Source organism: Phyllostomus hastatus, unplaced genomic scaffold, assembly GCF_019186645.2.
Source record: "Phyllostomus hastatus isolate PE091 unplaced genomic scaffold, TTU_PhHast_1.1 phas_scaffold_11, whole genome shotgun sequence".
NCBI classification, from domain to species: Eukaryota; Metazoa; Chordata; class Mammalia; order Chiroptera; family Phyllostomidae; genus Phyllostomus; species Phyllostomus hastatus.
This window is the reverse complement of record NW_025334005.1, coordinates 8,036,056-8,061,466: the sequence shown is the minus strand read 5'-3', so window position 1 is coordinate 8,061,466 and position 25,411 is coordinate 8,036,056. Positions and strand designations below refer to the sequence as shown.

General features: G+C 39.1%; 1 protein-coding gene across 1 annotated transcript in view; it reads right to left on the bottom strand.

The window, feature by feature from the left end:
- Nucleotides 1-22,453, bottom strand: part of LOC123829264 (glycine N-acyltransferase-like) — a 22,630-nt gene extending 177 nt beyond the window's left edge. The window contains 7 exon segments of the mRNA XM_045854766.1: nucleotides 5-214; nucleotides 217-374; nucleotides 586-757; nucleotides 2,110-2,236; nucleotides 6,092-6,199; nucleotides 14,570-14,665; nucleotides 22,234-22,453. Of these exon segments, the coding sequence (XP_045710722.1) occupies nucleotides 5-214; nucleotides 217-374; nucleotides 586-757; nucleotides 2,110-2,236; nucleotides 6,092-6,199; nucleotides 14,570-14,650 (856 nt within the window). The 5' untranslated portion in view covers nucleotides 14,651-14,665; nucleotides 22,234-22,453.
- Between the last annotated feature and the right edge of the window lie 2,958 nt (nucleotides 22,454-25,411).

Below are 25,411 nucleotides of genomic sequence, written 5' to 3'. Positions count from 1 at the left end.
GAACAAGGCATGCGAATATTTTGCAGACTGTAACACATTCTCTGCATAATTTTGTTATTTTTGTCCACATGACAGTACAGAGGGAAGTCGAGTTTGTTCAGAGCCTGGGCCTGGGTATAGATGACATAAGAGACGAGGCCCTGGGACCGGTACTCAGGCACGGTGCCTGCCATTCGCATTTCTCCTGTCTGGTCCATTAGGGTCCCAGGACACAGGGTTCCCCCTTGGGCCCCAGAAGACAGTAGCTGGGGAAGTTCTGGATACAGCGCTCGATGAATCTTCGGCTCCTATCATTGCCACCATAATGCCAGAATTCATTCACCAGGGCAGCGTGGGTGACATCCAGGGAAGACAGCTTAAACATTTGCTCATTGCTATGGAGATTCCAAGAGAAAAGTAAAGGCTATGAATATTTATTATATTTGCTCTTATTTCTATTTTCTAAATTACATTTCTAAAAGTGATTAGTCTGTCTGCTTTGAAGAATATTGACTGCAGGGCAGCCAGAGTGAAGGCAGGAAGAGGAGATGGGAGGCTGATTCAGGAATGAGGTGTGAGTGGCGCAGTGACTTTTATCAGACTTACATGGGCTTAGGCTTGCCATCACCAGGCGGTAGGTTCTTTATATCCAGTAGAGAAGGACTCAGTTTCTTTAAAGTGTCAAGTGCCACATAGAGAAAGCACTGTGTTTGTTCAGCTTTGAAGGATTTCATGGCTGCAAGACTTTGTATCACCTCATTCAGACTGGACTGTGAACCTGTATGATGTTTTAAGGAGAAATGCAATGATTTCAGTACATTCTATGGAGATGCTGTCCAGTGGAGCAGGAAGTGTCTGCATTTACAGTCCCAAAACCTTGCTTCTGGCTTGGTGCTACTGCTGTGTGATTGGGGTCACTTAGCAAGATTTGTGCAATGAACATGCTCAGAAATTTATTCAGCCATGGCCATACCATATTTGTGGCAATAGCAAGACAGAAACCAGATTTTAGGGCTATGTGATCATATAGTTTTGATAATCACAGAACATGAGTTACAAAAACTAGAGTAGCCAACATCTATTGTGCACCTACTATGTAGCCAGTGTGGTAGATTGCTGCAGGAATGACCCACTACTTGCCCATGCCTTCTTGTTTCCATTCCCTGGAATAGTTCCCTCCTACATTGCATCTGACCTTGGTCATATGACTTGCTTTCACTAATGGGACACAGTAAATATGATACAGGGAGAGGCTCACAAGTGTTTGCACATTGGGGTTGCTCTCTCTTTGTGCTCCTGATTACCTTGAGACCAACACCATATGAACTGGCTCAAGTTAGCCTGCTGAGGACTTGTGCTCTTATTATGTTGTCACCATAGTGGCTGGCACCAATAGCCAGAACCATCATTTAGACGTGCGAGTGAGGCCACACTATAGCAACCAGCCAAGAGTCCATCCATGAACAGGCTGCAGCTGCATGAGTAAACCCAGGTGAAATGAGCAGAAGAACTGCCTTGCAAAGCCCAGCCCAGATGTTGATTCACAGAATTACGAGGCTTGCTATGCAGTGAAAGTTAATTGACACATCCAGGTATTGTGCTAAGCAATTCCTATTCAAGACTTTATTTAATCTTTTCAACACCCCTTGTGTTTTAGGTGCCATTATGATCCTCATTTGTATATATGACCTCAGTAAGGATAATTCATGTGGTATGATCACACAGCAAGTAACAGACAAATGCCATCATAGGAAGTCTGATTCTGGAGGGCATTCCTGTAACCATGACAGTTGTCCTTCATGACCTGGGAGGTGCTTTATGACACGAAAGCATGGAAGGCCCTCAGGGAAGCTCTGCTCTGGCACCCAGTCAACATAAGTCATGTGGATATGTCTGCAAAATATGCCCTAAATCCTTGGCCATCAAGGCATTATATTATGTTTCCCATTATGATGCCCACTGTTTGCAAGCTTTGAGGGTGTTTTTGTCAGTTTGCAGGAATAGTGGCAGCTGAGTCAGAAAATTCACTGCAGGCTAGGGTCTGGAACACGGAGAAAGGTGGTAGGGCCATAGCGGAAATTGTTCAAGACACAGAAGTGAGCCAGCACACTTCCCATTCCCTTTACTTACTTTGGATCTGCAAATGCTGTTTCCAGTTAATGACTTCTGGTGAGCCAAGCAGTTCCTGACAGTTCTCGGGGTCCCTGGAGTAGATTTGGTAAGTATTGGTGTAGTGATCGAAGTCATCTACCATCTCCTGTTGTCATTGGGGAAAGGGAAATAAAGCAAATTTCATGTAGTTCATGATTGAAGTACTTTTTTCCCCTAAATCCATTACACCATATTTTTAAGTACTGAAATATTTGTATTTTTATTCATGCATTACTATTCATTTTTAAAAAAAGTATTGTATTGATTATGCTATTACTGTTGTCCCAATTTTCCCCTTTCCCCCAACATTCCATCCAGCAACCACCTCTTAGTTCATGTTCATGGATTATGGATATAAGCTGTTTAGTTTCTCTAGTTCCTATACTGTTCTTAACATCCTGCTGTCTATTTTGTCCCTACCAGTTATGCTTCTTAGCCCTTCCCCTTTCCCCCCATCCTCCTCCATTTCCCTCTCAGCTGATAACACTGCATATTTATGATCTGTTCCTGTTCTGGGGTGTTATTTTTTATTGAGTTATTTTTTAAAATTTATTTTGTTGATTATGCTATTACAGTTGTCCATTTCCCCCCTTCACGCCCCTCCACCCTGTACACCCTCTCCCATCCACAGTCACCTTTTTTAATTCATGTCCATGTGTCATACTTATAAGTTCTTTAGCTTCTACATTTCTCATACTATTCTACCCTCCTCCTATTTTCTACCTACAATCTATGCTACTTATTCTCTGTACCTTTTCCCCCTCTCTCCTCCTTCCACTCCCCTGTTGCTAACCCTCCATGTGATCTCCATTTCTGTGGTTCTGTTCCTGTTCTAGTTGTTTGCTTAGTTTCTTTTGGTTTTGCTTTAGGTGTGGTTGTGAATAATTGTGAGTTTGCTCTCCTTTTACTATACATGTTTCTTTTTAATCTTCTTTTCTTAGATGAGTCCCTTTAACATTTCATAAAATAAGGGCTTGGTGATGATGAACTCCTTTAACTTGACCTTATCTGAGAAGCACTTTATCTGCCCTTCCATTCTAAATGAAAGCTTTGCTGGATAGAGTAATCTGGGATATAGGTCCTTGCCTTTCCTGACTTGGAATACTTCTTTCCAGCCCCTTCTTGCTTGTAAGGTCTCTTTTGAGAAATCAGCTGACAGTCTGATGGGAACTCCTTTGTAGGTGACTGTCCCCTTATCTCTTGCTGCTTCGAGGATTCTCTCCTTCATTTTTACCTTGGCTAATGTAATTGTGAAGGACCTTGGTGTATTTCTTCTTGGGTCCAACTTCTTTGGGACTCTCTGGGCTTCCTGGACTTCCTGGAAGTCTCTTTCCTTTGCCAGAATGGGGAAGTTCTCCTTTATTATTTGTTCAAATATGTTTTCAATCTGTTGCTCTACCTCTTCCCCTTCTGGCACCCTTATAATTTGAATGTTGGAACGTTTAAAGATGTCCTGGAGGTTCCTAAGCTTCTCCTCATTTTTTTGAAAAAATTTTTAAAGATTTTATTTATTTGTTTTTAGAGAGGGAAGGGAGGGAGAAAGAGAGAGAGAGAGAAACATCAATGTGCAGTTGCTGGGGGTCATGGCCTGCAACCTAGGCACGTACCCTGACTGGAAATCGAACCCGTGACACTTTGGTTCACAGCCCACGCTCAATCCACTGAGCTTTGCCAGCCAGGGGTTATTTTGAATTCTTATTTCTCCATTCTTTCCTGTTTGGTTGTTTCTTTCTTCCCTCTGGTCCACTCTATTGTTTTGAGTCCCAGTTTCCTTCCCATCACTATTGGTTCCCTGTGCATTTTCTTTCATTTCTTTTATGGTAACCTGCATTTGCTTATCTGATTTGCAACCAAATCAACCAGTTCTGTGAGCTTCCTGATTACCAGTGTTTTGAACTGTGCATCTGATAGATTGGCTATCTCTTAGTCACTCAAAAGGATGAGTTCTGGGGCACTGATTTGTTTTTCTGTTTGAGCCATCTCTCTCTCTCTCTCTCTCTCTCTCTTTTGGTCTGGTAGCTGCTGTTACGGTGAGGGGCAGAGCCTCAGGTGTTCACCAGGACTGGGCACCCCAGTAGTTAGATTGTGACATTGTATGTGAGGACGGGGTCGAGAGGGAACAATGGCGTTCTCTGTTGGACCTCAGTCCCTTCCCCTGGGATATCCTGGGTTGCACGCTCTGCCCTGCTCCACAATCGCCGCCTTACTGGGTCTGCCAGCTGCTGCTTGCATACTCAGGGTCCACCTGCTGCGATCTTGCGTGCCCCAGATGCCTTATGCACTCCCGGTTGCCTTTTGCGCCAAGACTCGTGCCCTGGCTGCTAGTCTCCGCCCCTCCTATCAGTCTGGATGAACGGGTCTATTTCAACTTGTTGGCTGTCTGACTTCCATTCAGATAAATTCTCTATCAGTTCTGGGTGTTATTCTGCCTCTAAATTGTTGTTGTTCTAATCTTGGTTGTGCGTGGAGGTACAGTGCGTCCACCTATGCCTCCATCTTGCCAAAAGTCCTGATTCAGTTATTGATAGTTGTGAATTGTTGCTATTTTCATGTTCATAGTTGTGATCTTCTTTTTTTAAATAATTATCCTTAACTTTTCATGTAATAATTGCTTAGTGATGAGGAATTCCTTTAGATTTACCTTCTCTGGGAAGCCATTTATCTGCCATTCCAATCTAAATGATAGCTTTGCTGGATAGAGTAATCTAGGTTGTCAGTCCTTGCTTTTCATCAGTTTGAATACTTCTTGCCAGTTCCTCCTTGCCCACAAAGTTTATTTTTTATTTTAATTTTTGAATTTCATTTGTTTTTGAACAAACACAAATATTTATAAAAAATTTTAAATTATAGTTGGCATTCAATATTATATTAGTTCAGGTATATATCAGGTGTATATTATTAAATTAGAGGTGAGATTATTAGGAGGAAGGAGGTGCAGAAAATATTACCATGACTAATGCAGAATTAGGAAGCCTTTTTTTTTAAAAAAAGGATTTTCTTTATTTATTTCTAGACAGAGTGGAAGGGAGTGAGAAAGAGAGGAGAAGCATCAATGTGTGGTTGCCTCTCACGTGCCCCCAACTGGGGAGCCAGCCTGCAACCCAGGCATGTGCCCTGACAAGGAATTGAACTGGAGATTCTTTAGTTCACAGGCCCTTGCTCAATCTACTGGGCTACACTAGCCAGGGCAGGAAGCCTTTTGAAAATATAGTTAGAAAATGTACACAACATACTCACAAGTCAGCAATGATACCACTATCACATTTAAAGTCACATTTAAGATAAAAAGATAAAATAATTTTATAATTTCATTTTCATTTTTATTATTAACATAATTTTTTCATTTTATATATTTTTAATTTAGTGGCTTTATAGTATTTTTAGTTGTCTGAAAGGTATATACTACTTGCATTTTTCCAAATTTATAGTTTCACTGGATATTTTAAAGTGAGTTTAGAATTTTTGCTTTTACAATTGAGTTGTACTAATTTCTGTAAATTGTATGTGGAAATTCTAGTATTAAAATTTTTCTTTTAAAAGTCACCCCAACTTGCTGTCCTGTTTCACATCTTCCTACGTTTCCCTTGCTATGTCCTCTTTTCCTTGTCAGCCTAACAGAAATACAGTTACCTACACAATGTAGTTCCAGTGAAAGTTCCACTGAGATGTTCCTCTAACCTTATCCCTGTGACCTCCAACTTCAGCCTCCATGGTGTAATCAGCTTTTGTCTGTGCTATTTCTGCATGTTGTTCCTCTTCTGTTCTTACACAATTTGCACTGAGTTGTAATGTACTCACTTATCTATCTTTTCCTCCAGGCTATGAGCTCTTCGAGCACAAGGACTTGTTCACCATCACTGAGATTCATTTGTGCTTCCCCTGCATCTTCACTGCCAGGTGCAGTGTAGGCACATACAACAAACAGGAGTGTATGCATTCTATATCTGCTCCTATATCTTACCTGCTCCTGAGGGCGGACTACCACTGTATTAAAATCAGGCCACTTGTCCACCAGGGCCTTTAGCTTGAATGGGTTTCCCTGGTTCATGTGGAAGACAGTCCCATAAACCTGCAGCATCCGAGAAAGTGAGAAAGTCAGCTTATTAGGAAGAGGTGGCCTAGTGCCCTGTTTGATCAGGACAAGGATCATTTCTATGAAATCATAAAATTTTATGGTGGCAAAAAGCCAAATAGGGCATCTAGGTCAATCTCCCTATATTCAATACCTCTTTTTTTTAACCTCAGATGAGAAGACCTTTTCTTCTCCTCCAATATGAATCATGCATGCACATAATAGAATATTTGGGCAAAGAAAACTGGTGATTTTAACAACACCATTCTTTATTTGTGGATTTAATCTTATCTTTTGGCAGATTTTCTCCTATTCATACACATAGAGACCTACAAATTTTGAAACATAATATAATCTAGTGTGTGGTATTTTTCCCCCATTGACTATTCAGTGGACATAGTTCCATGTTCATAAACACAACGTTTTTTTATTATTTTCTAATGGCTGCATGAGATTCCTTTATATGAATGTACCACACCTTCATTTATTCATTTATGTATTGATGGTGATTTCAGCTATCTCCAAGTTTTCACTTTCACAAATAATTCTTTATAAAACATGCTTGCACAGAAGTCCTTGCATGGTGTAGGGTAAGTGGAGTCAGTCAGGCTCACTCACCTAGGTGTCTGGGCAAGTAAGAGAAGCACTTTTCCCACAACCTTGAGAATGGGCCCGATAAACTGTATTCCCATAACCTTGAGTGGGCCCGCACGCACAGAATCATGCTGTATTTTATAGTGGACTTGTGGTTTCCTGCTGTGTGACATGTGGCTTGCAGCATGCATAGATCACCCCACCCTTGAATAAAGATATGTTAGGCCTTCCCACAGCTCCATGAATTTTCTTTAGTCTTCCAGAATCTGGTGTGAACATGTCTGGCCTTGAACGGTTGCAACATACAAGGGTACCTGGTATTTTCTTAGATTACACAGAAGGGTAATTGCTAGCTCAACAGTTATGCTTAGAAGTCTTTAATGTATATGTCCATAGAACCCTCTGGAAAGGTTAAATGAACTCCCACCATCAGCAGAGACTGCAGCATGGTACTCAAGAGAATGGGCTATGGGGCCCCCATAGCCTGGGGGCCAACCTTGGATCTCCACCCTCACCATATTGTACAAACTATTGAGAGGGAAAAGTGAGGGGAGAATGAATGAGATTGAGCCTGAGAACATTAATTTCCTTGTAGTTTGGGGGGTTGGGGAATGCAGTAATGGTACCAACACGGGCCTCATGACAACTGTGAACATGAAGCCTCCACAGATAACAGCATGAAAACATGCTAGTGACCAAAACCCAAAAGCTGGTATGTATACACTTGAATGGTTTTCACCATAGAATATGTCTAAGGACTAATCCAGTGTCCTGCTCTCCTGAAACCCTCCCCCCTTATGAGCTGTTGATGTTTGACCAGGGAGAAATAGAGGGAGAATGAATCTCTCTAAATTGACTGAGTTTCTCTGAATGCATGGTGTTTTCAGCCATGAGTGGAGGCTTGAGTGGAAGCCACTTGTCCAACAGGGCCTTTCACTTGAACAGGTTTCCCTGGTTCATGTGGAAGATGGTCTCATATAATATAAATTTCCCATATAGAAATTTAGTGTAGTTTAGCAAAATATTTAAAACTACTACTGTTCCTTAGTCCCATGGCCTAATTCATTAAAACTCCTTTTTGTTCTGCTGAACTTAGAATATGGTAAGTGAGGCATCTACTTTAAGCTAACTCAAGTGGAGGTGACAGTTGTAATAAAATGTATTTAATATTGAACACTTGGAAAAATGGACAAACTTTTCCTCAAATGAGATGCAAGTGTTGGATTCTAAGTTATACCTGCATTTGACTCAAAACAGGAATTTTAAAGAACACTCATGATGATTAACTTTTTACCTGGCAAAGTAATCTTTTAGGGAGAGCAAATTAAACATTAATATGTAGTCCCAAGCTTGGAAGAGAATCTGGGCAAATTTCCAGTGTTATGAAGAAATGTTCCTTGGAAGGAACAAGGGAATACTTTTTTAATCACAGTGTACGGAACAAAAGGTAATGTTAGGCAAACCTACGATCATATCAAGCATCACAATTCACAGTTTGTGTGATATTGTGCAAATCATTAACTGAGCCTCCATCTTCTCATCACTGACATGGATATACTAATGAATATCTTGTAGGGAGGGATGCAAATCAAATGACAGAAAACATGCAATAGTGCCTGGTACAGAATTAGTGCTTGCTAAATGTTCATCACTTTTCCTTTTTTTTTTCACATGAAGTTTCTATTCCTTACTCTCAAAATGTTCAATTGCCACCTTTTTTGGAAGTCACTAATGCTCTTTGTTATTGAATTTATTGGGGTGACACTGGCTCACAAAACCATACAGGTTTCAAGTGTACAACTCAACAAAACATCATCTGCACACTGCATCATATGTCCATCACCCCAAGCAAAGTCTCTTTCTGTCCCCCCTCTTTGCCCAGCTCCACTATATGCCACCCCCTTTCCTTCTGACTATCACCACACTGTTGTCTATATGTACACACACACACACACACACACACACACACACACACACACACACATTGGACTAATTCCTTCTCCTCCCTTCATCCAGGCCCCTAACCCTCCTCCCCCTCTGACAGCTATCAGTCTGTTCATGTATTCATGCCTCTGTTCTATTTTGTTCATCAGTTAATTTTGTTTATTAAATTCGACATGTAAGTGAGATTTTGTGATTTTGCTGATTTCTCACTGGCTTATTTCACTCAGCTTAATAATCTCCAGGTCCATTTATGGTGTCACAAAAGTTTACATAGTCTGTTTTATGGATGAGTGGTATTCCACTGTATAAATGTACCACAGAGCTTTTGTTCACTCATGTACTGATGGGTATTGGGCTGTTTTCAGATCTTGGCTATGGTAAATAAAGCTGCAATAAACATAGGGGTGCATATACTCTTTAAATTTAGTGTTTGGGGATTCTTTGGGTATATTCCCAGAAGTAGTATCACTGGGTCAAAAGGCAGCTCCATTTTTTACATTTTGGAGGAAGCTCCTATTTTCCACAGTGGCTGCACCAGTCTGCATTCCCACCAACAGTTTACGAAGATTCCCTTTTCTCTACATCCTCACCAGCACTTGTTGTTTGATGATTTATTAATAATAGCCATTAGACACACGTAAGTGATATCTCATTGTGACTTTAATTTGCATCTCTGATGATTAGTGACATTGAGCATTTTTCATATGTCCACTGACCATCTGTATGTCTTCTTTGGACAAATGTCTATTCATGTCCTTTGCTCATTTTTTAAATTGAGTTGTTAATCGTCTTGGTGTTGAGTAGTATAAGTTATTTATATATTTTGGAAATTAATGCCTGATCAGATGTATCATTGGTAAATGTATTCACCCATTCAGAGGACTCCCTTTCTATTTTGTTGATGCTTATTTTTGTGATGAACCCGCAGCCAACATCATACTTAATGGACAAAAACTAAAAGCATTTCCATTAAGATCAGGAACAAGACAGGGGTGGCCACTTTCGCTACTCTTATTCGACATAGACTGGAAGCACTAGCCACAGCAATCTGACAAGAAGAAGAACTAAATAGCATCCAAGTTGGGAAGAAGGAAGTAAAACAGTCATTATTCACAAATGACATGATATTGTATATAGAAAATCATAAAGACTCCACCCAAAACTACTACCTCTAATAAATAAATTCAGAAAAGTAACTGGATGCAAAATTAATATTCAGAATTTGGTTGCATTTTATACACCAGTAATGAGCTATCAGAAAGAGATATTAAGAAAAACAATTCCATTTACTACTGCAAAAAATAATAAGGTACCTAGTAATAAATTTACATGAGGAAGTAAAATACTTGTAGTTAGTAAAAGAACTGTAATCAGAAAATTATAGGATACTGAAGAAAGAAAATGGGGAAGATACAAATAAGTGGAAGCATTCTGTTCCATTGATCTATGTGTTTGTTCTTATGCTATTACTAGGCTGTTTTGATTACAGTGTCCTTGTAATATAGTTTGATATCAGCTATTGTGGTCCCTCCTACTTTGTTCTTCTTTCTCAAAATTGCTATGGCTATTTGGGGTTGTTTACAGTTCCATATAAATTTTTGCAATGTTTGTTCTATATCTGTGGAATATGTCATTGGTATTTTAATAGGGATTGCATGTAATCTATAAATTGCTTTGGGTAGTGTGGACATTTTGTTGATGTTAGTTTTTCCAGTCCATGAAGATGGTATATGCTTCCATTTATTTGGAAGCATATATTTCCAAAATATAGTTTCCATTAATTTCTTTCTTCAGTGTTGTGTAGTTTTCTGCATATAGGTCCTTTACCTCCTTGGTTAGATTTATTCCTAGGTACTTTAGTTTTCTTGTTATAGCAAATGGGATATTTTCCCCTGATTTCTGTTTCTCATATTTCATTGTTGGTGCACAAGTCGCCTTCAATTTCTGATACTGACTTTGTATCCCGCTATTTTGCCAAATTCACTTATTAGGTCAAATAGCTTTTTGGTGGAGCTTATAAAGTTTTCTATGTACACTATCATGTCATCTGCACACAATGACAGTTTTGCTTCCTCCTTTCCAATTTGGATGCCTTTTATTTTTATTTTTTTCTTGTTTGGTCACTGTGGCTAGGACTTCCAATTTCTCAACTCCACTCCAGGAAAACAAACAATCATATTAAAAAGTTGTCAAAGGTCTTTTACCTCCTTGGTTAGGTTTATGCCTAGGTACTTTATTTTTCTTGTTGCTATATCAAATAGGATTTTTTTCTTGACTTCTGCTTCTGCTGTTTCATTGTTGATATACAAAAATGCCTTTGATTTCTGGATATTGACTGTGTATCCCACTGTTTTGCCAAATTCATTTATTAGGTCCAGCAGTTTTTGGATGGAGTCTATAGGATTTTCTCTGAACACTATCGTGTCATCTGCAAACAGTGACAGTTTTGTTTCCTTCTTTCCAATTTGGATGCTTTTTATTTCTTTTTCTTGTCTGATGGCTGTGGCTAAAACTTCCAATACTATGTTGAATAGAAGTGGTGAAAGTGGACAACCTTGTCTTGTTCCTGATCTTAGAGGAAGAGATTTTAGTTTTTTCCCATTGAGTATGATGTTGGCTGTAGGTCTCTCCTATATGGCCTTTATTATGTTGAGGAATGCTCCCTCTATTCCCACTCTGCTGAGTGTTTTTATCATAAATGGGTGCTGTACCTTATCAAATGCTTTCCCCCCATCTATTGATATGATCATGTGATTTTTGTCTTTGCTTTTGTTTATGTGATCTATTACATTTATTGGTTTGTGAATATTGTACCATCCTTGCATCCCTGGAATGAATCCAACTTGGTCATGGTGTATGATCTTTTTAATGTATTGTTGGATGTGGTTTGGCAATATTTTGTTGAGAATTTTAGTGTCTATGTTCATCAGCGATACTGGCCTGAAGTTTTCTTTCTTTGTCATGTTTTTACCTGGTTTTGGGATTAGAGTGCTGCTAGCTTCATAAGAAGAGTTTGGGAGTCTTCTCACATTTTGGATTTTTTGGAATAGTCTGTAAATGATAGGAGTTAGCTCTTCCTTAAATGCTTTGTAGAATTCTCCTGTGAAACCGTCTAGTCGAGGGCTTTTGTGTGTTGGGAGTTTTTTGATTACTGCTTCAATTTCATCTGCTGTTATTGGTCTGTTCAGGCTTTCTGCTTCTTCTTCCTTGAGTTTTGGAAGATTATATTTTTCTAGAAATTTGTCCATTTCACCTAGGTTTTCAAATTTCTTGGCATACAGTTCTTCATAGTAATTTCTTACAATCCTTTATATTTCTGTGGTATCAGTTGTGATCTCTCCCTTTCATTTCTGATTGTGTTTATTTGGGTCCTCTCTCTTTTTTTCTCGATGAGCCTGCTTAAAGTCTGATCAATTTTGCTTATGTTTTCAAAGAACCAGGCCCTGGATTCATTAATCCTTAGAATTGTGCTTTTAGTCTCTATGTCATTTAATTCTGCTCTGATTTTGGTAGGTGCCCATCAGTAAATGAATGGATCAAAATCTATGGTACATTTACACAGTGGAATTCTATGCAGCAAAAAGAAAGAAGGAGCTCCCACCCTTTGCAACAGCATGGATGGAACTGGAAAAACATTATGCTAAGTGAAATAAGCCAGGCAGTGAAAGACAAATACTATCATATGATCTCACCTTTAACAGGAACCTAAACAACAAAACAAGCAAAATATAACCAAAGACACTGAAATAGAGAACAGGCTGACAGTGACCAGAAGAGAGAGGGGAGGGAATTTCAGGGGAAAAGGGGAAGGGTTTACAGCAACGAGTATAAAAGACACATGGACAAAAACAAAGGGGGGTTGGAAATAGGAGGGAGGTAGGGAGGGCCGGGGGGTGGGCTGGAATGGGAGTAAAAGCCAGAAAACTATACTTGAACAACAATTAAAATAAAAAAAAATAAAAAGTTGTCAAAGGACCTCAACAGACACTTCTCTGAGGAGGACATACAGAGGGCCCAGAGACATATGAAAGGATGCTCAGCATCACTAGCCATCAGAGAGATGCAAATTGAAACCACAAAGAGATGCTACCTCACACCAGTCAGAATGGCCATCATAAACAAATTAACAAGCAACAAGTGCCGGTGAGGTTGTGGAGAAAAAGGGGGACCCTAATACACTACTGGTGGGAATACAGACTGGTGTAGCCACTGTGGAAAACAGTATGGAATTTCTTCAAAAAATTAAAAAATGGAACTGTCTTTTGACCCAGCAATTTCAATGTTGGGATTATACCCTAAGAATCCTGAAACATCAATTCAAGAGAACCTATGCACCCCAATGTTTGTAGCAGCACAATTTACAATAGCCAAGTGCTGGAAGCAACTTAAGTGCCCATAAGTAAATGAGTGGATCAAAATACTAAGTGGTACATTTACACAATGGCATACTACACAGCAGAAAGAAGAAAGGAGCTTCTGTCCTTTGCAACAGCATGGATGGAACCAGAGAGTATTAAGCTAAGTGAAATAAGCCAGGTGGTGAAAGACAAATATCATATGATCTCACCTATAAGTGGAACCTAATGAACAAAATAAGCAAGCAAAATATAACCGCAGACATTGAAACAAAGAACAGACTGATAGTAACCCGAGGGACAAGGGGAGGAGGATAACAGGGAAAGAAGGCTTAGGGTCATCAAGAAACGTGTATGAAGGACACATGGACAAAGTTAAAGGGGGGTAGGATTGCAGGTGGGATATTGGTTGGGTGGGGCCGGGGAGAGTGATGGGGGGAAAATGGAGACAAGTGTACTTGAACAACAATAAAAAACTATGACAACACAAGTACACAAATATTAAAAAACAAACAAACAAATAAGTGGAAGCATATACCATCATTATGGATAGGAAATATTAACATAAGTAATTGTCCATGGTACCCAAAGCAATCTATCAGTTCAACACAATTCTTATTAAAATACCAAATGCATATCTCACAGATCTAGAACAAATATTTCACAACTTTATAGAGAACCACAAAAAACCTTGAATTGCCTCAGCAATCTTGAGAAAGAAAACACAAATGGAGGAATCAAGCTACCTGGTATCAAACTATACTACAACGTCATAGTAATAAAAAAAAAGCATGGCATTGGCACAAGAACAGGCATATAGGTTAATGAAACAGAACACAGATAACAGAAATAAACCTATATTTTTATGGTCAATTACTATTTGACAAAGGAATCAAGAACATACAATCAGCTAAAGGCAGTCTGTTGAATAAACGGTGTGGGAGAATTGGACAGATATATGCAAAAAATGAAACTGGGCCACCATCTTACATAATACACAAGAATAAACTCAAAATGGATTAAAGACAACAAAAGAAAAAAGCAAACAAAATATAACCAGAGACATTGAAATTAAGAACAATCTAACAATAGCGAGAGGGGAGGGACTGTGGGGGTGAAGGGTTTTCGGGAACTACTATAAAGAGCACATAGAAAAAAACAAGGGGGAGGGTGGAAGCAAGGGAGGGAGGTGGGTTTGGATGGGGTGGCAGGGAGTGGTGGGGAGAAAATGCAGACAACTATAATTGAACAACAATATAGTGATTTGTGAAACAAAAAAATGGAGCAAAAACTCAAATGTTAAGTTATGAAGCCATAAAAGTCCTGGAAGTAAACATAAGCAGTAAAATTTCATACAGTTTTCATAGCAATATTTTTGCAGATCTATCCAAGTAAGAGAAATAAAGCAAAAAAAATAAAAAATAAACCGATTGGACTACATAAAATGAAAAAGCTTTTGTGCATCAATTGCTACCTTAAGGGATTCAGGAAGACTCTTCCTCAAGGATCTCTCCAGTGCCTGAAGCATCTGGGCACCTTGCACTTGCAACATCATGGAAGATACCTTAGCCTAGAGAAATAAATAAAAAACAACCAGGAATGAGGAAAGCTGGAGGAGATTCCAAAACAAATAGTAGCAAGTTTTATGCTAATGGCCAAAACCCGTTGGGTGTTTCTTTAGTGATGTCACCTTCTCTAAGTCCTCAGTAACTCCAAGGAAGGACAAAAATGGCAGGAAGTACAGAGGGCACGTTCTGAATTTTTTTGTGTTCACTTTCATACACTTTGAAGAACTCCAAGTTGCACATTAGTTCAACAGGCACATTAAAAAATATATAATATCTTTTGAAATTTAGTTCCTATCAGTGATTCTCAACTCTTCAAGAAATAAGCCGTATAACTTGGGAAAGTAACTTACACTCTGTGCCTTGGTTTCTTCAAAGGTAGATAGGATAATATCACTAACTTACAGAATTTTTGGAAGGATTAAATGAGTTAATACATTAAATGAATAAATAAGTGCTTAGAAGAGCAACTGACATTTAGTAAGCACTGAACCTGTTATTTTATTACTACTGCCATTCTTTCACCTTTCTGTTCTCTTATTTCCCTTCATTTTCTTCTCTTACTCTCCTTCCTTTTCCTCCTTCTCCCCATTTGAGTTAATGTGCTGTGTATTGTGTGATGCTAGAAAACACAAACAGGAAATTTAATGAGCTCAGAAAACAAATCAATGAACAAAAAGGGTACTTTAATGAAAATGAAACTTGAACACATAACCAAACAGAAATTCTGGCCTGAAGAACTCAATAATAGAGGTCAAGAATGAACTTGAGACCATAGGAAATACAGTGGACCAGATGGAGAAGGGTGATATGGAAAATAGAAATTTAGAAATGATGCAGAGGGAACAAGAGAGAGACTTGAGCATAAAAAAATGAAAGAACTCTATGAGAACTATCTGACCCCATCAGAGTGAGCAATATAAGAACAATAGGCATAGTAGAAGAACAAGTGAGGAAGAAGGGCATGGAGAACCTGTCCAAACAAATAGTTGATGAGAACTTCCCAAGCCAATGGAAAGAATTAGATCCTCAAGTATAAGAAACAAACAGGACACTTAGTTTCCTCAATATAAAAGGCTTTCTTCAAGGCACATCCTATTAAATCTGTCAAAAATTAATGACAAAGAAAGAATTCTCAAGGCAGCCAGAGGAGAGAAGAAAGTAACCAATAAAGGAAAGCCCATTAGGTTATCATCAGACTTCTCAACAGGAGCTCTAGAAGCCAGAAGAGAATGACCAAATATTCAAACTACTGAAAGAGAGAAATTACCAGTCAAAAAATAATATATCCAGCAAAGTTATCCTTTAAATATGAGGAAGAAATAAAGACTTCTCCAGACATATAGAATCTCAGCTTGTTGGATGCAAGTTTCATTCCCAGTCAGTGCATATGTCTAGATTGCAAGTTTGGTTCCAGCTCAGGGCATGTGTGAGAGGCAACTGATTGATGTTTCTCTCTCACACTGATGCTTCTCTTCCTATTTTTCTTCCCCCTTCTCCCTCTCTCTAAAAATAAATAAATAAAATATTTATAAAGAACAAAGTATAAAAAGTCACAAAAGATCACCTCCAAGAAACTTACAGCATAAACAGAGATAGTTCGTGATGACAAAAACAAAAAAGGGGTCGGGATATCGATCTCAGTTTGCAAAGGAAGATGGAAGGCAGATGCATTCAATAGGAAAAAGACTATGTATATATGAAAATTTATTTTTTCATAAACGTAAGAGTAACCTCACCAATCCTTGCTCTCCCCAAAACACTGAGTCACATAGTTAAAAAAATAGGTAACAGGGAATAGAAGTCTGGAGTACCACCAAACAAAAACAACAAACAGAAACACAAAGGAAAAGAACCAATGATGGTATAGAACTACCAGAAGATAAAGGACAAAATGTCTGTAGGACACTGTCATCCATCAAAAATCACCCTAAATGTAAATGAACTGAATTCACCAATAAAGAAGCACAGAGGAGAAAACTGGGTCAAATATCAAAACCCCACTATATGCTGCCTTCAGGAGACACATCTAAGCGGCAAAGATAACATTAGACAAAGTGAAAGGGTGAAAATGATTCTCCAAGGAAATAACATCCAGGGAAAAGCAGGGGCAGCCATACTTTTATTTGACAAAACAGATTTCAACATAACAATGGTGCCAAGAGAGAAAGATGGATGTTTTATAATGACAAAGGGCACAGTACATGAAGAAGACATAACACTCCTCAGTATATATGCACCCAGTCAAAGAGCACAGATACATATAAAGCAGCTACGAACAGAACTAAAGGTAGAAACTGGCAAAACCACAATCATAGCTGGGGATATAAATACTCCATGGACAGCTCTAGACAGATCTTCCAAACAGAAAAAAAAATCACCTTTAAATGACACATTAGACCCAATGGACATAATTTCCATTCATGGAGCCTTTCATTCTAGAACACCGGATTATACATTCTTCTCTAGTACACATGGAACATTCTCAAGGATAGACCATGTGTGGGGTTACAAAACTAGCCTCAACAAATTCAATAATATTGAAGTCATACCAAGCATATTCTCTGACCACAATGCTTTGAAATTAGAAATCAGCTACAAAAAAGTAAGTAAGGAAACCCATAGATATGTGGAGATTAAACAACACCCTACTAAAAAATGACTGGGTCAAAGAAGAAATAAAAAGTGAGGTCAAAATATAGAGAGAAACAAATGTGAATGACAAGATAACATATTAAAACTTCTGAGATGCAGTGAAAGCAGTAATAAGAGGGAAGTTTATATCACTACAGGAGTATCTCAACAAACATGAGAAATTCCAAGATAACAACCTAACATTACTTCTTAAAGAACTAGAAAAAGAAGAACCAGAGCAACACATTTATTAATTGAGCTCAAATATTAATTGAGCATAGAGACTTGGGTTTATTTCTGGGCTCTTTATTCTGTTCCATTGATATACATGTCTGTTCTTATGCCTGACTGTTTTGATTACTGTGGGCTTTTAACATAGTTTAAAACAAGTATTGTGATCTCTCCTACCTTGCTTTTCTTTCTCAAAATTGCTGCAGCTATTTGGGGTTGGTTATGGTTCCACATAAATTTTTGAAATGTTTGTTGTATACCTGTGAAATATGTCATTGGTATTTTAATAGGGCTTGTATTGAATCTATAAATTGCTTTGGTTAGTATGGATATTTTAATGATGTTAATTCTTCCATCCATGAACATTGTACATGCTTCCATTTGTTTGTGTCTTCCCTAATTTCTTCGGTGTTGTGCAGTTTTCTGAGTACAGGTCTTTTACCTCCTTAGCTAGGTTCATAGGTATTTTATTTTTCTTGTTGCTATAGTAAATGGGAATTTTTCCTGAATTCTGTTTCTGATATTTCATTGTTGGTGTACAAAAATGCCATCAATTTCTGAATATTTACTCTATATCTTGCTGTTTTGCCAAATTCACTTATTAGGTCAAGTAGTTTTTGGTGGAGTCTATAAGATTTTCTATGTATACTATCAGGTCATCTGCAAACAATGACAGTTTTCTTCTTTCTTTCCAATTTGGATATCTTTTATTTTTTTTAATGAAAAAAATTGTTGTTGAAGTACAGTTGTCTGCATTTCCACCCCCCCCAGCAGTCCCCACCACCCCAGCCATTCCTCCTCCCTCCCCTGATCCCATTCCCCCCTTGTTTTTTTCCATGTGTCCTTTATAGTTTTTCCTGAAAAGCCTTCCCTCTTTTCCCCCCTTTATTTCTTTTTCTTGCCTGATTGCCGTGGCTAGGACTTCCAATACTGTGTTGAATAGAAGTGGTGAAAGTGGGCATCCTTGTCTTGTTCCTGATCTTAGTGGGAAAGTTTTCAGTGTTTGCCTATTGAGTATGATGTTGGCTGTAGTTCTCTCCTATATGGCCTTTATTCTGTTGAGGAATGCTCCCTGTACTCCCACTTTGCTGAGTGTTTTTATCATAAATGGATGCTGTTCCTTATCAAATGCTTTTATCTGCATCTAATGATATGATTGTGTGATTTTTTGTCTTTCCTTTTGTTTATGTGTTGTATTATGATTATTGATTTGCAAATATTGTACCATCCTTGCATCCCTGGAATGAATCCCATTTGGTCATGGTGTATGATCTTTTTAATGTATTGTTGGATGCGGTTTGCCAGTATTTTGTTGAGAATTTTGGCGTCTATGTTCATCGGCGATATTGGCCTGAAGTTTTCTTTCTTTGATGTGTCTTTATCTGGTTTTAAAATTAGGATGCTGCTGGCTTCACAAAAAGAGTTTGGGAGTCTCCCATCTTTTTGGATTTTTTCGAATAGTCTGTAAGGGATAGTGGTTAGCTCTTCCTTAAATATTTTGTAAAATTCTCCTGTGAAACCGTCTGGTCCAGGGCTTTTGTGTGTCAGGAGTTTTGTGATTACTGCTTCAATTTCCTGAGCTGTTATTGGTCTGTTCAGGCTTTCCACTTCTTCTTCATTCAGTTTAGAAGACTATATTTTTCTAGAAATTCGGTCATTTCACCTAGGTTTTCAAATTCCTTGGCATATATTTCTTCATAGTAATTTCTTACAATCCTTTGAATTTCTGTGGTATCAGTTGTAATCTCTCCCTTTCATTTCTGATTGTGTTTATTTGGGTCCTCTCTTTTTTTTTCTTGATGAGTCTGCTTAAAGGCTTGTCAGTTTTGGATCTTGCTGCTGTAACTCACTGAACAATGTGTAAACTGGTGAGTGAATATTCCTGTTTTTTTCCACGGGTGTGTCCCCTGTCATTTTTGCAGATGTTTGTCACCAATTTGAAGAAAACAACACATGCCTAATTTCCCCTTGCGTCTGCTTATTGATGGGAGAAGATAAGACTTTTGTTCAGCACATGAATGCTTCATTATACATTGAAAATGGCTGCTAAGTGTATTAAGATTCACTTAGTTAATGTGAATGGCACCTTTTAACCACCTGGCTCTAGTCCATCTTCCTAGATACTCCTGTCACTACTCCTCACCACATGAGACCATGGAGACATTTCTCCAACACAGTCTCTGCTTTAGCTCCTCCGGCCCATCTGCATTTTACCCTTGTTTGGGATTCCTGAATTCCATTCTTCTACATGCAGCTCCCATTCATTCTTCAAAGTCTAGCTAAGGGTCTGTCATCTCTAGTGACTCCTCCCTTTGCTGTGCTCTCAAATGTGCGCATCTCTCTACTAGATAGCTTTTGGCATTGAGCTAGACTTTACTTTCCTACCCATGAACTCCTTTGAGGCCCGAAGCTCACCTTACTTATTATCCTATGTGCTTACTATGATGTATGGCACACAGTATGCCATCAGTAAATGGATGGTAAATGACCGAATGCATGAAATACTTGTATTATCCTGTCTGTCTAGTCACTCCTTCCAAAGCATAGATTAAGTAATTATTAACTCTATCATAGTATATGTATGTTCTGCATGTAGTATGCTGGGCATGGGAAAGGCCTTCAACTACTTTATGCTAAGTTATGTCTTGAAAAAGTCCAGACTAGTACAGAGGTACCTTTGTCCTCTATCTAAAGGTCTTAGGTCTTGACAAATAAGACATTTCTGAAGGCTGATCTTACCTTGTGTCCAGAGGCAACTTACAAGGAAGTTACATGAGTATGAGATACAATATAGAGTTTGATGTCAAATCTGTGGGGTGTGATATTACTGTGTTTCCTGAGAAGTGTAGAGTTTGGAACCACCGTTCAAAGATGTACATACAAACTAACAACCAAGTGTGGTGCCCCAGAAATAGGGTAGACTGAAAATAACTGAGACAGAGATTCTGACACACTCACTGTGAGCTGGCAGAATTGGACCACAGGTAATGTCCTTGAGAGTGAACATCAGAACTTTTGACTCAGTCATTCCACAAGTAGAAAATCAACACTAACAAAATAATCAAAATAAGAGCAAAGCTCTAAACGAAGTTTGATAAAGTCCACAAACATTAACAAGTTCTGAGCAAAATCCCAATGTCCAGCAATAGGGAAAGGAAATATAAAATAGGATCTGTTGGGGTGATGCAACTCTAAGACATTAACATAATACATGTACGTACGGGCACATGAGAAACTGTTCAAATGCAATGAGAAAATGTAGGACATTAAAACAGTTCACAGACCACATAGATAAACCTAAATGTAACAGAGAACACAGAAAAATAAAGCAAGATTGTGGTAGTAGCAGTATAGATAAAATCTTTGAAGTAAATTTGTTTATTATGTGATATAAATAAATGATAAATTTTGTTTGTATTCTTGTCTTTATTCATGTACTTATTTCATCTCTGGCTTTCATTACAACAACCTTTTTATCAGTTACACACAGGAAAAATACCTGCAGAATGTACACCTGGAACCTGTATAATTTTACTAAGCAATGTCACCCCAGTAAATTCAATAAGCATAAATAAAAATTAAATGACCCTAAATATAAGTATAAAAAATAAATAAATGCTAGCTTCCTTTTTCAATCTACTAAGAACACACCCTATATAATACCATCTATAGTATGGTATTATTTGGGGGTCAAATGTGGGGTCACCTGTCTTTCAGGTGAAATGTTCTTACTAGATTGAGATTTCACAATCTTATGGAGAAACTCAGGCAAATAGCTACCCCTGGCCACACACAGCGCTATGCTCTGCCACAGACAGAGCCTCAGGGTGGCATTCCAGGTATGCAGGACAGGGTTCCCACTCCAGACACTTTCTGGGAGTTAATCCCACCTCTTAAAATGGAAGCTCGTTCATTGGTGGTGACAGGAGACCACTCACCCATGACAGAATTCAACAGAAATAACTTCACAAAATAGTCTCCCATTTCATTTGAGGGAAAAGTGACATTCCTACTGGTTTTGTGATAGTGTCATTTTGGTAATATATGAGAACTCTACATTTCTTAGAACTGAGTACTGAAATGTGTAGTACTTGTGTCTGAGATTTGTTTACAATACCATAGCAAAGGAAAAGGGACAGATGGATGAAACAAATGGTACAGAATCTTGCTGGTGTGGAGAAGATGACAACTTCTTTCCTCCTTATTAGAGCATATTTGAAATCCTCATAATTAAGTTATATGTTCTGAGGGAAACTAAGGCCAGCATTTCCTCATCTGTAAAAAAGGGTTCAATTTGTTCATTTTTTCGTTATGATTAATTTCTGATGCAAGTAAAATCCACTGAAAAACAAAGAAAAAACATAATGTACCCAGAAGGATTAAATATGATCATAGTTGCAGTGTCTCCGCACAGTGAGTGCTCCATTTACCCACCTACTTCCAGAAAGTGCCCAGATCTCTCCTCATTCATTCACCAGTTCAGATCAGAGACCTGCACAGAGTTGTTCGTAGTACCTAACAAGTTGCCCTTTACAGAGCAGGTGCCAGAAGTATGTTTCTTAAGTTGATGTTACTCCTTTTCCTTAGGTGTATGGTGTTACTACTGAACATACACAGTGAGCATTTTGGTTTGTGTCACTTAAGTGGAGAGGATGTCACCAAGCAATGAATATCTTTTGCGGGGCATAAGGAGGATATGAGTCCTTACCTGGGGAGCTGTCGCCACACCAATCTGCAGGTATCCCCAGGAACAAATGAGAAGGGCAGACTTTTCAATAACAAAACTTCCTTCTAATGCAGGCAGTTCAATAGAATCTTACAGAGTTAAGAATGTCTCCTCCAGGAACAGCTGAGCTGAGGCTTGTAAGGTAGACCTTGCACAGAGCAAAACCTTCTTATATCAGCTCGTGTAGAATCCAGGCCTTCCTCCCAGAGTTCCACAGTAAAGGGGCTGACTGTACAAGGTTCACAGGCTGACAAGGGGGCATTTGTGCCAACCCCAACCTGTTATGCCAGGCTGCTCTTTGCCCCAACTGGCTCTGCAATGTGTGTGAAACCAACGGCTGGATACTGAAAGGAGAGCCATTACAGAGACAGTACCTCCTTCCTTCCCTTCCCACTCCCCAGTACCAGCAGTAGGAGCAAGGCGGTAGGAAAGATAGAGATGAGAGCTCATTGGCAGAACCTGATCTATTTTCTTGCACACATGGAAACAGAAAATCAGCTATATGGCATGATTAAAACTGTTTATATTTTTCTTTTACAATATAAGCTGTACCCTCTCCCCTGCCCATTCTGAGGCTGCACTTAGACACCCCAACATGGCACTATGTGGGCACTTCTTAGTCTCACTTTTACAGAGAAGAAAACCAAGGCTCAGTGTGGCTGAATTCGATAGCTTTTAAACCCAGACCTCTTCACTCCAATGTGCTCAGTACCCCACATTAACACTTGTTGTACCATCCTCTGAAAAGAAAGGGGCTCAGAAACAATATTTTGAGTACCAACTCCACTGTGTGAAACAAGCAAGGAGGGAAGTTTGACACTATCTGTGTCTTGTCCTCCTTACCCTAACCCTTCTTTGCCATGTTGCTGGACACTTTCATTATGGAGGGAAGAAGAGTCACTCTAATCAGAGGGGCAGGGAAGGGGTGGCTAGTGTCTAGACAGAAAGTAAAAAGAGCTTGCATACTCCTTCAGTCCCTGCACCGTCCCAGCACAGGTTTGCACATATTTTTTCTCTGCCCTTTCTAGGAGTCTTGCTCCTCCTAGAATATGAATTCTCTATCTCATCTCCTGGATTAGAGTCATGACCATTCATTACTCTTTCTCCAAGGACAAAGGACAATGAAATTATTCTGTCACTACCAACAGAGTGGACCCCTGGGCTCCAGTAGGGTCCATATCTCAAAAATGTTGTTTACAACAAAAGAGTAAGATTCTCTTATATCCCCGTACTAAAAATCAGATCCCTAGTCTTCAGTCTCCTTCAGCTGTCACCCTCGCTCAGTCACTCAGAAGATTTCAGTGTCTCTACCACTTCCCTTGTATCTTAAACTAGTTTCTTAACCTCTCTGGGTTGTTTCCCCAGCTGTCAAGAGTGTTTGTGTACCAGATAACCAAGGATTTTTTTTCTGCTCTTCCTTGACTCTGTGGTTATCACATGAGATAATGAGTATAAATTTTCTCACATTCTTTGGGATCCCATACAAGGAAAAAGGTTCAGGAGCTCTGGTGTCAGTCTTTACCTACATATTACTTATGACCTATGTGATGGATGAGGGGCTGGCAATGATGAGAGAAGCAGCCTGCCTAGCACAGTGGCTCAGAGAGAGGACAATGGGACCAAATTAACAGGCTTGGGATCCTGTCCACACCACTTACCTAACCCACCACATACCTCTGTTTCTCTGTGCAGAAAGAGCAGTAAATAATAGTACTTACTTTGTAGAGTTTTGAGGTTTTTTTCTGGGCTCAGTTTTTTGGGGGATGCTGGGGAGGGACGAATACTAATGTGTGGCAAGGATGTGGAGAAATTGGGATGTTTGTGCACTGTTGATAGAAAGGTAAAATGGTGTAGCCATACACCAATGGTGTAGCCATATAGCTGATTGTAGCCACTATTACAATCAGTATGATGGTTAGAGAAGAAAAATACAGCTACCCTATGGTCTGGCAATTCTATTTCTGGGAATATATCCAAAGGAATTGCCATCAGGATCTTGAATAGGTATCTGCACCCCCATGTTCATTGCAGCCGTACTCACAATAGCCAAGATGTGGGAGCAACCTCAGCGTCCACTGACAGATGAATTGATCAAGAAAATGTGGTCTGTACATACGATGGAATATGACTTAGCTTTCCAAAAGAGGAAAATCCTGCAATATGTGGCAACATGGGTGAAACTTAAGGGCACCGTGCTAAGTGAAAAAACCCAGTCGGAGAAGGACAAAGAGGCAGGATTCCACCGAGATGAAGCATTGAAAGTAACAACACTCACAGAAGCAGAGTGGAGTGGTGCTTACCAGGAGCTGGGGAGAGGGAAAGATAGTGAGTTAATGTCCAAAAAGTAAAAAGTGTGTGTTGTGCAAGACGAAAGAGTTTAGAGATCTGTTGTACGACATAGTGTTTATGCATAACAATACTGTGTTAAACACTTAGATATTTGTTAAGATGTTATATGTTTTTAAAACCACAATTAAATGCATAAATAAATACTGCAAAGCAGTCAGACACAGAAAGGCACATTTTCTGTAGGCATCGATGATAACAAGTACCATTGATTTGTCTCCTGAAAAATGCTTCAGAGAAAACATCCATATCATTTCACATCAAGTGAAGATATCCTTCCAAAGTTTAGGCAAAATAAAGCCATGTTTTCTTTTTCTTTTTTAAGCCCATTATTTATTTCCCATTGATCTTTGTTTTCTTTTTCTTGTTGACACTATTACAGACGTCCCTCTTTTTCCTCCTCTTTGGCCAGCTTCACGCAGTCAGTGCCTCCCCTTCCCTGGGCGTTTCACCAGTGAGCTTCACCACCCCAGTGCGCTTCACCACACTGTGGTCTGTGTCCGCGGGCGGTGCATACCTGTTCTTCAGCTAATCCCTTCACCTTGTTTCTTGCAGTCCCCGTCCTCCTCTCCGACAGTTCTCAGTCTGCTGCATGTATCCAAGCTTCTGTTCTATGTTGTTCATTAGTTTATTGTGCTCGTTAGATTACAGATACAAGGGAGGTCATATGGTATTTGTGCTTTAATCATTAAAATCACCAGGTTACGGTTTACCAGGTAGAGGCTGCGATAGGGTTGAGGGGATATGGAGGCAGAACTGCAGGGGCAATTGTAAGAGAGTAAAGTGGAGGGCGCAACTTTTCACCTTCTTGGTT